Consider the following 17,903-nt stretch of genomic DNA (forward strand, 5'->3'; position numbering starts at 1 on the left):
TGCGCCCCTGAGCTACTCACACACTCCAGCACTCCTTGCTCTTTCGCTGTGTCCTCCTCGCAACAAGCATCAACACCGTTTAACCCGGAGTTCATTGGCAAGGAAACCTATACAAACACTAAGCATACAGTCTGTAAAGTGAACCTTACATTCTTGCGAATGTATCCGGTGAATGGTGTGTAGAGGTAAATACTTCACTGCCTGGTCCATTCACCACGAGACGTCTGCTCACCAAGCGGCTTTCTCCAACATCTTTGGTCGGTGAGAGAATCCACCTGTCCTAAAAATAGCCCCAAGCGATGGTGGAGAGCTGACAGGAACTTGCTACTATCAGTGCAGCTACATTAAAGGCTTACTGGAGTCAAACGTCAAAAATGAAATTAAACTCAAAGTTGCTATCAATTTAACAGAACACATAGTGGTCACTAATCAGTTGTCTTTTGAATGTTCTGAATCTTTGTTTAAAGAAACGTCTAAGAAAATTGACCGTTATTCTAACTGATGGTGTCACAAAGGAAGAGGGGAAGGGAACAGTGCGAGATATACTAGGGAGATGTTGTCCAACCAACGAAACTATTTTGGTGAAATAGTGTCTTGACCTTTTTCCAAAACTCCGTTAAGAATTGCGATGCTCATTAACTATCTCGCAAAGGAAACCAAGACTTTCATTTTTGGAATAAGTATTTTCTTAAGACAGAAATTAACATATTGTTCTAAATAATTTTGCACTCTGTCAAAAAAAAAAAAAAAAAATGGGGACATCATAACGACTCCTAGAAAGGCAATATTAAAATATGATATCTGTCGCCAGGTAATAACGGCATAATGATATGAGACATTTGTTGACAACTTCAGTCTGTTCTATAAACCCAGAAAATCTCTTTGCATCCACAGATTCTGCACATTGCAGAGATGAGGGAGTAAAGCTGATACAGACCAGGAGCAGCCATTCCGCGAGTGGAGCTTGGCTTTCAATGAGCACCAAGTAATGAAGCGATTGGGAGACAACACCAGATAAGCGAGTCGAAGAAGCAGGAACATTCTAGAAAAGGAAACTAACAGTTTATCTCTTAAGGGGCGAAACGATGCTTTGGATTGTGTGAAGAATTTACTAACTGGCTGCCAGTACAGACTGCTGATACAAAAGGTGTGGTGAATGGAATGTATGGCAAAAAAGTTCTCAAACTGAAGTCAGTAATGTAAGGTACAGAAAAGATCCTTTCAGGAAGAGGAATGGTAAGTATCTCTTTTGAAGCTTGCTCTTTATTTTCTTCTTTATTTTGCGAGAAAGAAAATTCAGCGAATGAAGGATCGAGCAACTCGTTAGCAAAAACATAAATAACAACTTCAACTTTTTTTATATATATTATCCTCTGAAATAAACTGTCTTTGTGTTATTGTGCATGTGCAGATGATGTTGGATGATACAGAGGTAAGCTATATCACATCAAAAGAACTTTTGATATATGGCATGATAAATGATACAAAATAAATGGTATAATATATAAGAAGTAAGATGAAAAGATATATGGCATAATATAAGACATAATGAAAGGCATACAGTATAATGAACTAAAATACAAGACGTGAGGCATGCCGGGCCAGTGAAAGACAGCCTGTCCATCTCCTCCCTCACCCCTTCAAAAAAAGAGTAGCACATCATCACCACCTGTATTTTTATGTTTGTCACTTTATTGCTGCCTGAATATTGGCTTGTGATTGTTATGCTTGTCTATATAACCATTTTGTACGTATGTTGCGACTATAGAAGTTGGCATTAAAATCTGTGGAAGATGTGCAGCACCTGATCCAACGACTGATCTAAGGGAGGTAAGTGTGTATCTGAGCCCGCCAGCAGTCTGATATTTGTTTATTCTCAGTTTAAGTATGAGTGTTAGTTAACACTTGTCCATACGAGCTTTACTTTAAACATTTTTAAATATATTTTTTAACATGAGATTTATGATTTTCACTTCAGCAAAACCAATGGCTAGATGAAAATATTCACATAATATTTGATGTCATAGGACTCGGGGCAAACAAAAGCTGAAGTTAAATTCTTGTGGTTTCCATAGCATTTGAATAAAAGAGAATGAAGAGGCAGAAAAAGTAATCAAATTAGCAGTCCAGCAAAAGCCACAATAGCCCATTACCACTGCCCCCAGTGAGAAAAGAGGAAAAAGAAACCTATGGTGTCTATTTCTTTCTACGATAAAGACTTTAATATTCTCATCAAGTTACATCATGTTCATCAAAGCACCATTACTGTGAATGTCCAGGAGTAAATAACAGTATTAGATATCTTCTTATTTAGGTCATTTTTGAAACAACTGTCACATAAAGAGCTTATTTGACTAATAACAGTGTGTGTTTATCCTTTCATCAGATTTAGGCCAGTTTCCCATCACACACAATGCTCCCAGTGAAAATTGTTGTCATTTGGATCCCTTTTAGGTTTGATTTTTACACTTCATGGGGAGAAACAGAATCACAGCTATTGAAAAACACATTTCTTCATATGCTGAAATTAAATCATAAAAAGGAAACATTACAAAATCGGGAGTATATATATATATAGTGCATCTGTAACAACTGAATACAAGGGTCAATAACAAACTATAAGCAATGCAAACAGAAAAGAAAAAAGGCTGAAGGGGATTAAACAATGACTTAGTTACATAATTCAACATATGTGGACAGATCTATACTTTCTGTTTTTGATGACAATGTCAACAGCACACGTTTTCATTCTGTCACATAAAAAAATAGCTGGTGGAATGCAAAATCCCACGCAACATTCCCCAAAATTCTTTTTCACATAATAATCGTCACATCTGTCTGGATTACTTCAGTGTGATGTAGCCTTGTTTTCTACTCAATAGAAGACAACAACCAGGTCTGTTGAGGATTTCTTAGCGCACTAACTCCCACGTGTGGAAGTCACATATTCACAAAATAGTCATCACAAACAGCACACAATTTCACTGGCACTTCTTAATCTTCTGCACATAAAACTGCTCAAAAATGCATTTTAAAAAGGCGAGACTTATGAAGATCGCTTCTGGGTGAAGTTTTCCAGTGCACGGCGAAGTATGGCAATGGCGAAATCAGCATCAGCTTTAGTAATGCACATCGGGGGCTTGATTCTAAAACACTGATGAAGAGAAAAAAAACCTCTCAGGTTTCAATGCTCAGCAGCAGTTACATTTACATTAATTAAAAGGAAAAGAAATTGTTTAGACTATTACTCCCCTTTGTTTAAAAGCAGATAAAATATTCTTTAAAATATACTTTAGAATAATTATAAATAAGGTTCCCCAAGTACACAATTATGTAACATGGTAACAAGCGAGCACAACCTTGGATTTGCTTACTTCCACTTCTGAACCTTGACACACAGATACTTACACTTCCATACAAACTGTGTACATACTTACATTTCCATACAAACTGTGTACACAGATACTTACATTTCCATACAGACCTCCTTTGCCAATTAAAATTCCCATATCTTTAGTGTCCTCCCAAATAGCTGCTACATCCTCTGCAGGCAAGGGCTTCCGCGATTCCTAAAATGAGATCTCTATTTAGTTTAACTCATATAATTATTTACTACCACTGCTATAAACTATTTATGCAAATGCAACAGATATGCAAAATATATTTAAAAACTTTTTGTCTAATTTATAACACTTCTGCAGAAATGAGACACAAGAAAATAAAAAGACATCACTCTATAAGTGTTATCATAATTCCACTAATTAAACAAAAGTTAAACAATGTTTTAATAATCTTGCTATTGCATACATCCTTGCTATAACAAACTACTAACTGTTTAAATGCCCCTGCTGGTAAAATCATCTCACCTTATCTGTAACCAGTTCCATTCCAATCATAAGTCCTTTGCCTCGGACATCACCCACCACCTCAAATTCATCCCTTAGTTTTATCAACTCATTGATAAAGTATGTGCCAACATCAGCACAAATTTTCTGAGTTCCATCTTCCTCTATCGCCTGCATTTAGATAAAAATTTACACTGATAAACAAGAATATTTTATAAAATAAGCTTCCATGAATTTCCACTCAAGGTACAAATGTTTTAAAATGTATTTAATGCAAAAAGGTGTGATGCAGCTCAGCTCAACTTTCATAGATGAAAACATGCACACACATTAAACTACACAATCCAAAAGTTATCTATTTTAAAATGCCAAGATATATGGACATTTTCTCACATCAAGGACTGCAGAACCAACAGCTGATGCCAAAGGGTTGCCAGCAAAAGTATTGAAGTGCAGAGCCTCTCCAAGTACGGATGCTATTTCTGGTGTGGTGACCACAGCACCCATGGGAAATCCATTACCTATTCCCTTAGCCAGTGTTACTGCACAAAATATATGAATACCATCATAAAATGAGACAAAATCTGTTGCTTCATGAAGAGATAGCCTTAAAGCAAATCAAAAATCAAAAAATCAAAATCAAAACAGACTTTATTGTCTGCCCAGGAGGACAGAAATTTGTCTTTGCTCACATACCCATACAGACATTTACAAACAGTTAGGAGTAAAAGTGAGGAGTAAAATAGTGTTGATTGCACCAGTCCATCAAGGCAGTGTATGTTTATCCTAACAACAAACCTTGGGTGACCAAGGGCCTAAAAGCACTGCTGAACAAAAAGAAACATTTGTTCATCACGGGTACAAGCCCACGACAGAAGATTAGTACATAGAGAGGACCATGATGCTATCCGTTGGGTGGGCAGAGGCTCTACGAGCATACTAGTTAGTCCGCTTTCAGTAGTTTGCCGGTGGACCAACGAGTGTCGACGAGATTGAAACAGAGGTCGAGTTAGCTCTCGCCATAAACCCGATGTGTCAGAATGCGGCTCGTGGTTACATCTTGAGCTCGCTGGAGGGACCTGCCAGACGTCGAGTGTTGATGCTTCCGCATGACGCAAGAGATACGCCGAGAAAGATCTTGGGTGTCCTAGTGGAGGCGTACGGCGAACCCTTGGGTGTCCTAGTGGAGGCGTACGGCGAACAACAAGAAACATTACAAAAGAGCAATTAAGAATGAAATAATAATCATGGAAATAAAATGAGGACTTACCAATATCTGGCACTACTCCTTGAGATTCAAACCCCAGAAGTGGGAGCCCATTCTTCCAAACCCAGTTTGCACCTACACATGCCAAGAGCTGTATCAGAAATAATTTTGGACCCAACTCTTCAGTCCACTATATCAGCTAAACTCTTGTTATGACATCTTTTTTCCAACAGCGTTGAATAATGCGGAAAGCATTATAAACACATCCATTCAGTGTATTTTCTATATTATATACACACACATATTAATTCAAACACATACACACACATATATACTCTTAAAATAGAAGTACATTTTGAATACCTATAACACAACTGGAATTCAACAATGCAAATGTTCAAAGTGTCACTTTCAAATCATAAATAACATGGCTAGCCCTGTGAGTTGCATCATAGATTATATATATTCATAAAGGATTTGAGCTCACATGGTTTTACCTCATCTGCAATGCAGAGACCTCCACGAGCACGAATCAACTCATATGCCTTTTTCAAGTATCCATTAGGCAGCTGTACTGATCCTCCGACACCCTGCCATCAAATTCTTATCATTTCTTATCATTTCAATTGGCTCACAACATAAAGAACATAAATTCTACCAAACGATAATCAATCAATAATCAATTCTGAATAATAAAAACCTTGTTTTCTAGAAAGACATAGCTAACATAAACATCTTACCAATATATAATGTAGGCCGACTACAGATCACTAATTTTACCACAAAAGAATCTTCAACATGTAACACCCATGACATTTAGAGAAAATGTCATGTGTATTTACACATTTATAAAAGAAAAATAGAGCTATATTTTTTATGTCGACTCTCGCGGTAACGGGAGTTTGACGAGAGTTTGACCGGTATAAATAACTTCCGGTCGAGCTGAGACTTCCTTTCTGTTGAGTGTCGAGGACGAGGGGGTCGAAGTGGAAGGTTGTCCTAATTCAGGTTGGTTAAAATAACCTTGTATTTCATTGAAATAACCTTGTATTTCGTTTGCCAAGGCTTTGGCCTAAAGAATGTTACAGTTTTTGTGGAGGTTGGATTTAGTATTTAGTAGGATGTCTTATGATTTCGTTTGAGGGGGAGGACTGCTCCCATCTTAGCGTTTGAGGCTATGGCCGACGCTGATTGAATAAGGGGATACTAGCTAGGGAATATGGTGGTTAAATATCTAGGACCCATATTGTGAAAGGATGGATGTAGTTTTGTGTGCCTTGAGTTTGAAAATACGTAGGTTATGGGTTTAGGTACAGAGAGGTACCACGTGTTCTCCACGTGTTCTCCACGTGTAGCAAAATCCCGTGTAATGAATGATATCATGGAGATTTCTGATGTTAAACTTGTTTGAGGGAGAAAGGAGGTGTATGCAATGGAATTTGCTGTAGTAAGATTTGTGTATATGTTAGGAAATGCCATGAGGAATATAATGTATGTGAGGGAATTTGCTGTAGAACGATTCTTGCATATGTTTGGGCAATGCCGTAAGGAATATAATGCATGTGATGGAATTTGCTGTAGTAAGATTTTTGCATATGTTTAGGCAATGCCATGAGGAATATAATGTATGTGGGGGAATTTGCTGTAGAAAGACCTTTGTATATTGTTGGGGAATGCCATGAGGAATATAATGTATGTGAGGGAATTTGCTGTAGAAAGATTTTGTGTAATGGGACTTTCTTGTTCTGATTTCAGGGCAACATACTTTAACTTTACCCCTTACCCTTCACTTTTCCCCTTCACCTCATCCCAATAAAGAATTCGGGTTGACGAACTTGTGTTTGGGTCGTACAACGTGATAAAGAAAGGAAGTGAACCTCCCACACACCAACTCTCAAAAATCGTGCCCGCTACAGTTTGGCGCCCAATGTGGGGCATGATTTGAGAGTGCCACGGGAGAGAGACTTCCTAACACTTCGTGATGGACGGAGAAGATCAAGTCGCCGAAGGACCAGGCCAAGACCCAAGTACCTCGGCCGTAATGAGCGAGCTGCTGCAGCTGCAGAGAGACTTGGTGAGAGCAATGACGACCATGAGCCAACCAGCAGCAGTTAATGTTAACGTGAGCTCCCCGCCACCCCGGCTGGTATATTCACGGGACTTCCGCCAACAGGGGTCAAGAAGTAAAGTTCGCAGAGTGGAGGAGAGAGCTCTTGCCTACCAGGAGGAGAGCACAGACGGGGAGGACATCAGGGTAAAGAGACTGAGGGCCAGTCTGAGAGGTGTGGCCCTACAGCAAGTGAAGAACTGTCCGAATAGCAGAGAGATAGTTGCCACCTTGAGGAAAATGTATGAGGTGCGAGAGAGTGGGGAGGACGTACTCGTTGATTTCCTCAGCATGAAGCCCCACAAAGAAGAAGGAACAGCAGGATTCCTGCTGCGCCTATGGGACAGGTTGGCGAGGAGCGGAAAGTTTGAGGAAAGAGAGATACGCCGGAAAGTGTACCATGCCCTCCTAGCTCAGCTCAAAAGACAGCCAGCCCCTTACTAGCGCTGGAGCTGCGCACTAACTTTGGAGCCCTGGCCAGGCAGAGCCCGAGCTGGCAGAAGTACTGTGCCAGGTAGGGAAAGGGAGAACAACGCCCCCCAGAGCACCCAAAAGGTGCAGCACCAAGCACATAGCAGCAACACGCCGACTTCAGAGGGTGCGAAAAAGGGGAAGAATTTTGACTGTGACGTCGAGCAGCTAGCAACGCTGGTAGCCCAAAAGTTAAGAGGGTGGAGCAACACTACACCAGCACCGCCCCCATCAGCTCAGTCAACACCACCGACTTCTTCGGAGAGGATGCCACCCCGTGATCGCCCAGCTGGACTGCCACCTCCCATGCGTCAGCACGGGAGGGGACCGTGCTACAGGTGTGGAGTTCAAGGACATCTGGCGAGAGAGTGTCGGGCGAGTACTCCGCAACATTTAAAAGGCAACCAGTCACTGTCAGGGAGCGGACAGTGACTGCACCAGCGACACCTACCTTGAGGACAAGGGAGCTCCAGAATGTTCATGCAGAACGAGACTCGTTCCAGTATTTAGATGCTGTGTTGGGACCCTCTTTGAATGTGACGTTACTGTTTGTGGTTTTGTTACACGTGCCTTGCTAGACAGTGGGTCTCAGATTACGACCGTGGCAGAACAGTTCTATCGAGACAATCTCTCTCACATTCCCCTAATTGAATGTAGAGGAGATTTTGGGTTTTAAACTGTCAGTGAGGGGAGCGGGTGACCAGGTGGTACCTTACATAGGTGCCATCAAGGTTAGCTGTTGCTTACCAGCGACAGTAGCAGGGAGCAGTGATATTGTACATGTTGTTGCACTAGTAAGTAAGGACACAGAGTATTCCTCTAAAGTACCTATCATTATCGGGACAAACCTTTTTAAGCAGTTAGCGGGGAAGGGAAACCCTGAGGCCATTTTTCAGCAGATCCCCTCCGAAGTCGCGCTAATGTATCAGCTAGCTGTGTCAGGGAATGACACAGAAGGGTACCTAGGGGCGGTACGGCTTAAAGGGAGTGATGTCATTCTTCCAGCACATTCCCAGGTCATGGTACAAGGAACTTCCAGGGGAACAGTACCACGGTCAGGTTTTGCAGTCTTAGTCCAAGAGCCCGTTTCACAACCCCTTCCAGAAGGTTTAGGTGTAATAACCACCAAGGTAGTGGTAGCAGATTCGTCCAATATCGACGTCCTGTTATGTAATATCTCTGGCAGGGACGTGAATCTGAAAGGGGGGTCTGTGATTGCAAATATTATGCGTATCGAGGCCGAATATGATGTCTACCAATTGTTACAGGAATTACATGCCGATGTGGTAAGTGACCGTGCGAGCCCTGAGGTCCAAGGTCAAACTCTGACAAAAAATAGTAAAATATCCTTTCAGTTTGGACAGAACGTACCCGACGATTGGAGGGAACAATTTGAACAAAAACTTCAGGAATATAAAGATCTTTTTGTGCAGGACGAGTTTGACATTGGCCGGGCAAACACGGGCACAGAGTTTAATATGGAAGTCCAACCAGGGCCTGAAATTCGGGAGCGCGCTAGGCCGCTATCACTCCAAGACTTCCAGGACTGCAAACGGCACATCCAAGGGTTGCTAGATGCCGAGATTATCAGGCCCTCGACATCCTCCTTTGCCAGTCCTATTGTTTTGGTCAGGAAGAAATCAGGGGCCCTGCGTATGTGTGTCGACTATCGCAAGCTGAACAGTCGCACTGTGCGGGACAGTTACAGCATCCCGAAGGTAGAAGACCTTTTCCTTACCCTAAGTCAGGCAAGATATTTTTCCAGTATGGACCTATGTAAAGCCTATTACCAGATTCCAATGTCCGAGGAAGCTAGAAAGTTCTCGGCGTTTATAACGCCATTTGGACTGTTTGAGTGGGACAGGCTTCCGCAGGGACTTTGTAATGCGCCAGCCTGCTTCCAACGTATTATGGAGACCGTATTTCGGGACATGAACCTGGTAGAGCTCATTGTCTTCCTAGATGATATCCTAGTTCACGCTCAGACATTACATGAGTTAGAAGAGAGGACACTCCGCGTCTTGCAAAGGCTGCGGAAGTACAACCTAAAATTAGATCCCGCTAAATGTACATTTGGTGCGACGGAGATTAGACATCTGGGATACGTAATATCTGAAGGGTGTATCCGGCCTGACCCGGATAAAATATCTGCTGTCACTTCGTGGCCGAAACCCACGACAGTGAAGGAAGTGAAGAGTTTCGTCGGTTTTGCGGGTTTTTACCGCAGATTCATCCCTGACTTCTCACAGCTAGTGAAACCTCTGAACGATCTTACGGTGGGTTATGTCCCGGGCAAGACGAAAGGTAAATCGAAATCGCAGGGAAATGTCCCGCTAAGACTCTCCTCGGATATAACAGGGCTGTGGGGGGTAGAACAAGATCAAGCCTTCCAGAAGATCAAGGATGCCCTTACCAGTGACTTAGTCTTAGGGTTAGCTGATAAGACTAGGCCCTTCTTTTTGCATTGCGATGCCAGTGGCACCGGAATCGGAGCAGTCTTATACCAAGAATTTGACGGGGAGATGAGGGTTATCGCTTACGCTAGTAGGGGTCTAAAACGTTCTGAGCAGAACTACCCGGCTCATAAGCGAGAATTCCTTGCCCTGAAGTGGGCGATGAGTGATAAGTTTTGTGACTACCTCCTGGGGTCTAGTGTTACAGTTGTCACGGACAACAATCCTCTCTGTTACATTCTGAAAAATGCTAAGTTGGATGCAACGAGCCATCGTTGGTTAGCGTCTTTGTCCAGATTCGATTTTCAGCTGCGGTACAAGAAAGGCAGTGGACACATCGACGCTGATGCATTGTCTAGAAGACCTCAAGGCCCAGCAGAAGAAGACGAGAACTACAAAAGAACAAGAGAGGAAATAGCATTTTTAGTAGAGAAGGCTAGAGAGTTTGATAAACAGTCAGACGGGACAGTAGTAGACTCCCATTCAGTGAGAGCAATTTTGAAGATGCACAAGGTGAGTATTCCACAGAGTTGTGAAACTCGTGCCTCCAGTCAAAGAACCCGGGGCAGTAAGTCACGGCCTGCTGTTGATGTCACAGAAGATGAGTTCGTCCCTGTTGTAGAACAGATGGTCATGGACCCATTCTTGATTCCCGACGACGTTTTGGACCCAAAAAGTATGGAGGCAAGCACTGAGCCATCTCACAGAGATCAGTGGAGGAAATTCCAGTTAGCAGATAGAAATCTGGCTGTTGTTATTCGCAGCATGGAGACCAGAACGCAGTTGACCACATTGCCTCAGACCCAGGGTAATCTCGAGCTAAAGGTGTTTGCTCGTGAACAAAGACGGTTGCAAATGAGAAATGGCGTTCTTTACCGTAAAGTGGAAGAAGAAGGTGATGTTAGATGGCAGTTAGTAGTACCATTTTCGCACCGGAGACAAGCATTAGAAGGGGTCCATGAAGATTTATTTCATACGCATTTCGACAACGCGATAAGCCAGCTTCGCATGAGATTTTTCTGGCCGTATATGGCGAAAGACTTGGAAAGCAAGATCAAAAAGTGTCCCAGGTGTATCAGAAGAGGAGCAGTGCCCCAGAAAGCACCGATGGAAAACATCATAACCACGTTTCCTCTTGAGCTGTTGTCCATAGACTACTTGACAATTGAGGTCAACAACCAAAAGCAGAACATACTGGTAGTGATGGATCACTTTACAAAGTTTGCAGCGGCATTTTGCACGGAGGACCAAACAGCTAAGACAGTAGCCAGGACTCTATGGAAGAATTTCTTCATGGTGTATGGATTCCCCAAGACCATACTGTCAGATCAAGGGCGTGACTTTGAGTCACAACTCATAAAGGAGCTTTGCCAGATTGCAGGCATAGAAAAGATCAGAACCAGCCCCTACCATCCATGTTCGAATCCAGTAGAAAGGTGGAATAGAACCCTTCTGAATATGCTACGTAGTCTGGAAGATGACAGGAAGGCAAGTTGGAAGAGAAGCCTACCAGCAGTAGTTCATGCCTACAATTGTTGTATTCATCAGAGTACGGGGTACAGCCCATACTATCTTTTCTTTGGCCGTCACCCACGGTTACCAGTGGATATAGCTTTTGGAACAGAGCTAAATCGAAGGCAGAAAGGAAGTACTAGGAAATACATACAGAGCTTCAAGGAAGAACTTTCTAACGCCTACCATAAAGCTGTCACCAACATGGAGAAGATGGGTTTCCGTAACAAGGTTCGTTACGACAAGTCAGCCCATGCTGCAGAGTTAGAGGTGGGAGATCGTGTATTAGTAAGGCGTCTAGGGCATCGAATCGGTTCGAAAATCGAGGACAAATGGGAAGAGACAGTATATGTTGTGGTTGCAAAGTCACCGGGTTTACCAGTGTACACCGTCGAGGACGAAAGAGGGGAACACGACAAGAGGACGCTGCACAGGAATTACCTATTGCCTGTGGGGGCGTTAGATATCAACACGCCGACCAGGAAAACGGTCAGCAGGGAAAAAACCCGGAGACGTGAGAAAAAGCAGTCAGAAGAGGAAGATGGCTCAGGAGATTGGGACGATGAAGCGCGAGTGTAGGCGTGGAAATGGCCTACACCCACTCCGACACTGAGGCCTGAGGCGCCTCCATTTGTCCCAGGAACCATCTCTAACGCGGAGGGTCAGCCAGACCCTATGTGCGAAGCAAGGGGGGAAGCAGCTCCAGACATTTATTGCCCTGAAAACCTGCCTAGGCGTTCCCAGAGGAATAGGAGGCCGGTGGACAGGATGAACTTGATGCACCGATGTGCCAGCGGAAATGAAAGGTTGAACGACGTCCGACAGGAGATAAAAAATCTTTTAGGTTGGGATCAGAGAAACCCCTCGAAAGTGGTACATTGCTTAAACTGGGCTATACACGAAATACTGGAGGTGTTGGATAAGTGGTCTAGTCCAGCAATAGTCGAAACAGATGTGTGAAGGTAGAGGGTGCGAATTTATTTGTTAGGGTTGCGATGTGAAATGGTCACATTTCTAGGGAAATAGCGCCCATTTTATTTAGGGGGGGTGACTGTAACACCCATGACATTTAGAGAAAATGTCATGTGTATTTACACATTTATAAAAGAAAAAATAGAGCTATATTTTTTATGTCGACTCTCGCGGTAACGGGAGTTTGACGAGAGTTTGACCGGTATAAATAACTTCCGGTCGAGCTGAGACTTCCTTTCTGTTGAGTGTCGAGGACGAGGGGGTCGAAGTGGAAGGTTGTCCTAATTCAGGTTGGTTAAAATAACCTTGTATTGAAATCGTTTGCCAAGGCTTTGGCCTAAAGAATGTTACAGTTTTGTGGAGGTTGGATTTAGTATTTAGTAGATGTCTTATGATTTCGTTTGAGGGGAGGACTGCTCCATCTTAGCGTTTGAGGCTAATGGCCGACGCTGATTGAATAAGGGGATACTAGCTAGGGATATGGTGGTTAAATATCTAGGACCCATATTGTGAAAGGATGGATGTAGTTTTGTGTGCCTTGAGTTTGAAAATACGTAGGTTATGGGTTTAGGTACAGAGAGGGTACCACGTGTTCTCACGTGTTCTCCACGTGTAGCAAAATCCCGTGTAATGAATGATATCATGGAGATTTCTGATGTTAAACTTGTTTGGGGAGAAAGGAGGTGTATGCAATGGAATTTTGCTGTAGTAAGATTTGTGTATATGTTAGGAAATGCCATGAGGAATAGTAATGTATGTGACGGGAATTTGCTGTAGAACGATTCTTGCATATGTTTGGGCAATATGCCGTAGAATAAATGCAATGTGATGGAATTTGCTGTAGTAACATTTTGATATGTTTAGCAACCCATGAGGAAATAATGTAGTGGGGAATTTGCTGTAGAAAGCCTTGTATATTGTACTGGGAATGCATGAGGAATATAACTGTATGTAGAGGATTAAGGCTTGTAGAAAGAATTTTGTGTATATGGGACTTTCTTGTATCTGATTCGGGCACATACTTATACTTTAACCGCCTTAACCTTCACCTTTCCCGCTTCACCTCATCCCAATTAAGAACTTCGGACACGTTGACGAACACTGTTTGGGTCGATACAACGTGATACAAAGAAAGAAATGAATCGGGCCTCCACACACAACTCTCAAAAATAATGTGCACCCGCTACTCAAACAGAAAATTTATACTTGAATACCGCTCTAGACAACTGAATTGCAAGCTACTTTTTCTATATGGGACATGAGTACTTGAGGACGTATCCCAGCTGCATCCAACCAATAGAGGTCACAGCCTTGCACAGTTCTTTGGCCAATCACATGAAGCGCGATTGTCTAGCACTCATTTGAGGCAGAACTTTCGACTGGTTCAACGTTTAAAATTGTTTCACACTTATTATTGGCATACGATGACAAGATCAACAGACCACAAACGGTGACACATATTTCACGTGACAACCCACTTCCAAAATCAACAAAAGCTCATCATCCCTTTATCATCTATGGCACACATCACATGTGTTCTGCATGCAACATATATGTACTTGCACACATACACAAACGTGATCTTTAGTAATCTTCACTGCTAGAACAGTCACTTCTGAACTTTGCAATTATACATCTTTTGTCTTACCTGCCCAGGTGAGTCTCTGCATTTGACGCCACCACCCAAGGACCGTTGAACTACATGGGTCATCATTGGCCTGAAAAGTAAAATTATGATACCCCTAATAAATAAAAAATTATACTTATAAACATTCGGGGCGGGCCATCTACTGATTAAGCTGATATAATACTCATCTTCAGCATTACATATTCAAACGCTACGATAAGACCCTACATTGAATCTTTTGATCCACTTATTATGTTTACCTGAAATATATATAATATTAACAAAAAACATGTTAACCCCATATTCATAATCACAGACTAATTGTGGAATATCAACTGTCGCTGCCAAAGCCACAAAGTTGGTCGTCGTTGTATCCGCAATGGAAAGCGCATCGCTAACACCACATCAGATATGGCTGCTCGATGATACCATTTCTGAAGCTACCAGTGACACACTCTCCTTACCATCCATATCAGGATTTTCCTAAACTACCACGACAAATCTCATCTGTAGAAACTCCTCTATACTCCTCTCCCAACCTGCTGTAAAGTCACAAATTAGCTTAGCTCACCTATATCAGTGTCACATACAAATGACATAAATGATTGACAAAATTGAAAACTTTATGAAAAAGATCAAGAATGTTTATAGTATTGTCTGAATAGACACATCAGACATCGTTGCAAACCCAAAAAATAAGAAAAAAAAAAAAATTTAAAACTTTTATCCGTGGGGGGGTTTATTAAAGAAATCCAAAAAAAAATTAAATATTACCTTTCATAAAAATATGCTAAAACAACATGTCATAAAATAAATTTTCCAAACATTTATGGTGATGACACAAAAAGACATTTTCGATCCTTACCTGAGACTTACAGCTTCGAATACTCCCGTGTACAATCGAGCTATATGAAGGGCAAGATCATTGGCTTCAGATCCACTGTTGGCAAAAATCACAACCTGAAACAAAACTTAAGCATATTTCCATTGGATGATGGTGAAATAAATGCAAACATCTCAACTCAAACTTCAAAAACGTTAAATAAGAAACCAAATGCCTTTGCAAGATAATTTTAAAGGCTTAACAATGAATAATTTTGATAGTTTTAAAAGGAAATCATGTTTCATGATGTATTTAGATGCTTCTGTAAAGCTAGATTAATATGAAATGCATGTATATAAAATGAAAAAGCAACAAAATACCAGGAAGGACATAATACAACAACTAAAATGCACAGACATATAGTAATGCCATGGTTTTAAAAAAAATTGCCATTGATAAAAGATCACATCCATGCGTGTCACTTTTACCTTGAGATTTCCAGGAAACTTTGAAACCAACTTTTCTGCATACTCATAGACAGAAGGGTACATGTAAATGTTGGTGGTATGCCAAAGTTTCTTCGACTGCTTCTCTAGTGCTGTCACAACTTTCCTATGCGACATTATGAAATACAGTCTTGAAATGACTGTCAAGTACCATCTCAACAGTTGCTCCACTAGGACTAGATTATATCAAATAACTTTAAATGAAATCTGTAAAAATAATTTTTAAGTCAATGTAAGATACCTTTTTGTATTTTTTTGGATTAGTATTCTGGAACAAATAAATTGGTCCACTTCCATCAAAATAATAATTATTCAATGGGAGCAGAAATGTCCTATGAATATTAAAATTGTATGACTTAAAATATTCCCAATAAACACAGCACACTCCATACCACTAAAGATAGATGTGTAAACTACAACAAAGTTATTTTCTTCAAAAGAAAATCTATACATCATTTTAGTGTTTCTGCCCCTTATTATTACAAACTTATTACCTTATTTAGGGATACAGATGTTTTAAAAAATAGCAACTCACGGATGACAATGTCCAACGCTGACAGTGACAATCCCTGCAATAAGGTCAAGGTACCTCTTGCCTGTTGTATCCCACAAATACTGCATATAGCCTTGATGTACATATACAATGGCTTCTTGTAGAAAGTCAGCAAACCTGGCGCCAGGTTTGTCTTTCGCACATTAATGCTTGTTCATAGTCCATTCCCTATAAAATATTGATTTTAGTTTCCAACAACAGTCTTGGTCTTCGCTAAAAATATAAGTAACTAGATAAATCTCTCACCTATGTAAATAGCAGCCTTAGATAATATTACAATATTTTGTTTGGCATGATCATATTTACATTGGAAATTACCATTATCATAGTTGTTTGAAAAATTGTCTCTTTTTCAAAGTTGTACTAGTCAAACCTGGAAAGGTGCTGGTTTAAAACTGCATGCTGGCATTTCTGGTAGTCCATCCTTTGAGGCCCTGATGACCTGCTGTGCACTTGTACCAAGGCATCTTGCTGCTACTGAGACTAAACATAATGAAGCATCAAAATCCATAACTGTGAACAGATTTTCTTCAAAGACTACAAACCTCTTACTTAGAGTAATAAAAAAATAAAGCAAATATATAGGTTTCTGATAATGAAAAGTGCCTTTTATTTTGAAGCAATATAATACAAGTGATGTAAGAAAATGTATTTAATAGTTTTGGTGGGAGATAAAAATTTGTATCAGACATGTTTGCTGACAAATACTGTACTCTTCTATACATTATCCTTAATTTCATTCCACTTATTTTTTAGCAGTAGTCACCTTTTAGCACTTATCAAGAGTTAATGCATTGTCCCCAAAATGATAGCGGTTGATGCCAAAGATTATTGACACTAAATTCACTGAACCCTTTACTGGACACAAGCAGTACTCACTAGGGACCATAAAATGTTAGTAGTAGGTCAAATTAGTGAGGATGTTATTTGTGGCCTTGATGGAAACTACGACATAATTAAGTGCCATTTTTATGTCATATATATTTTAATTATATTTTATTTCAGTAATATTTATTTTAAATATATATATACTGACATATAAGCAAACATACAATTGCACATATGCATGAATGCATATGAGCAATCACATACATCATTATGAATGCATATGATATAAAAGAGAGAACACAAATAAGTTTATCCCGACAAAATAATGACAACCATACATTTAGTGCTATCTTTGTCGAAAGGTTGTAGCTGACAATATTTGCCAACTGTCAAATATATGGTGAAACATGATATGTCCTGACTGCATAGATAAGACTATAATAATCTGTCCCCTTTCAACTTTTTGTGTCAGTGTTGCTTAAAAGTAAAATATTTTATTTTAAATATGAATGCATAAAACACACACAAGTCTGCAGGCAAAACACTTTATTTAGTTGCATTAGCTTTCATTTTCGTTTTAAAAAAATATGAGTTCATTGAACTTTTTGAACTCTGAGTGCATGATCTTAATCATACGATACACAGCATATGCTCATACAGCTTTAAAGTCGGTCGTCTGCTACCGAAAAAAAGACTGCAGACGAAGCGCCTTTAATGAAATCACATGCAATCGAACTAGCTGTGATCAAAGTCGAAGAGAATGGAGTGAGAAGTGACGACTTATTAGCAGTTGCCATGCTGTGCTGAGTGCAATACCGACCTTGCGTTTGAAGCTTTGTCAACCCTTGTCGCAAACACCGAGCCTGAGACGCCATCATGTCGCGCTGCACCTCAAGGCCAACAGCTGCGGTGAAGTGGGGCAGTTGTAACGGTTACAGCACGAGCTTGTGTTCGTGGACTGCTTGCAGACGACTTTTTTGTTTCCCCGTTAACTACTAG

The 17,903-nt window shown here is 40.9% G+C and overlaps 1 protein-coding gene and 1 long non-coding RNA gene across 2 annotated transcripts; one reads left to right on the forward strand and one right to left on the reverse strand.

Annotated features, from left to right (window-relative positions):
• Positions 1-2,195: 2,195 nt before the first annotated feature.
• LOC112577308 (alanine--glyoxylate aminotransferase 2, mitochondrial-like) lies at positions 2,196-17,903 on the reverse strand. Its single transcript, XM_025260364.1, is given in 15 exon segments — positions 2,196-3,154; positions 3,471-3,569; positions 3,867-4,016; positions 4,239-4,387; positions 5,116-5,148; positions 5,151-5,187; positions 5,550-5,642; positions 14,216-14,285; positions 15,060-15,154; positions 15,506-15,629; positions 16,059-16,165; positions 16,168-16,220; positions 16,223-16,244; positions 16,450-16,559; positions 17,725-17,903. Coding segments are annotated over 15 exon segments (1,308 nt in total). The 5' UTR covers positions 17,783-17,903; the 3' UTR covers positions 2,196-3,046.
• On the forward strand, positions 5,837-6,886 carry LOC112576902. Its single transcript, XR_003101970.1, has 2 exons — positions 5,837-6,060; positions 6,808-6,886. It is a non-coding gene; the product is annotated as an uncharacterized LOC112576902 (long non-coding RNA).

This window comes from Pomacea canaliculata, linkage group LG12 (genome assembly GCF_003073045.1).
Source record: "Pomacea canaliculata isolate SZHN2017 linkage group LG12, ASM307304v1, whole genome shotgun sequence".
Taxonomy (NCBI): Eukaryota; Metazoa; Mollusca; class Gastropoda; order Architaenioglossa; family Ampullariidae; genus Pomacea; species Pomacea canaliculata.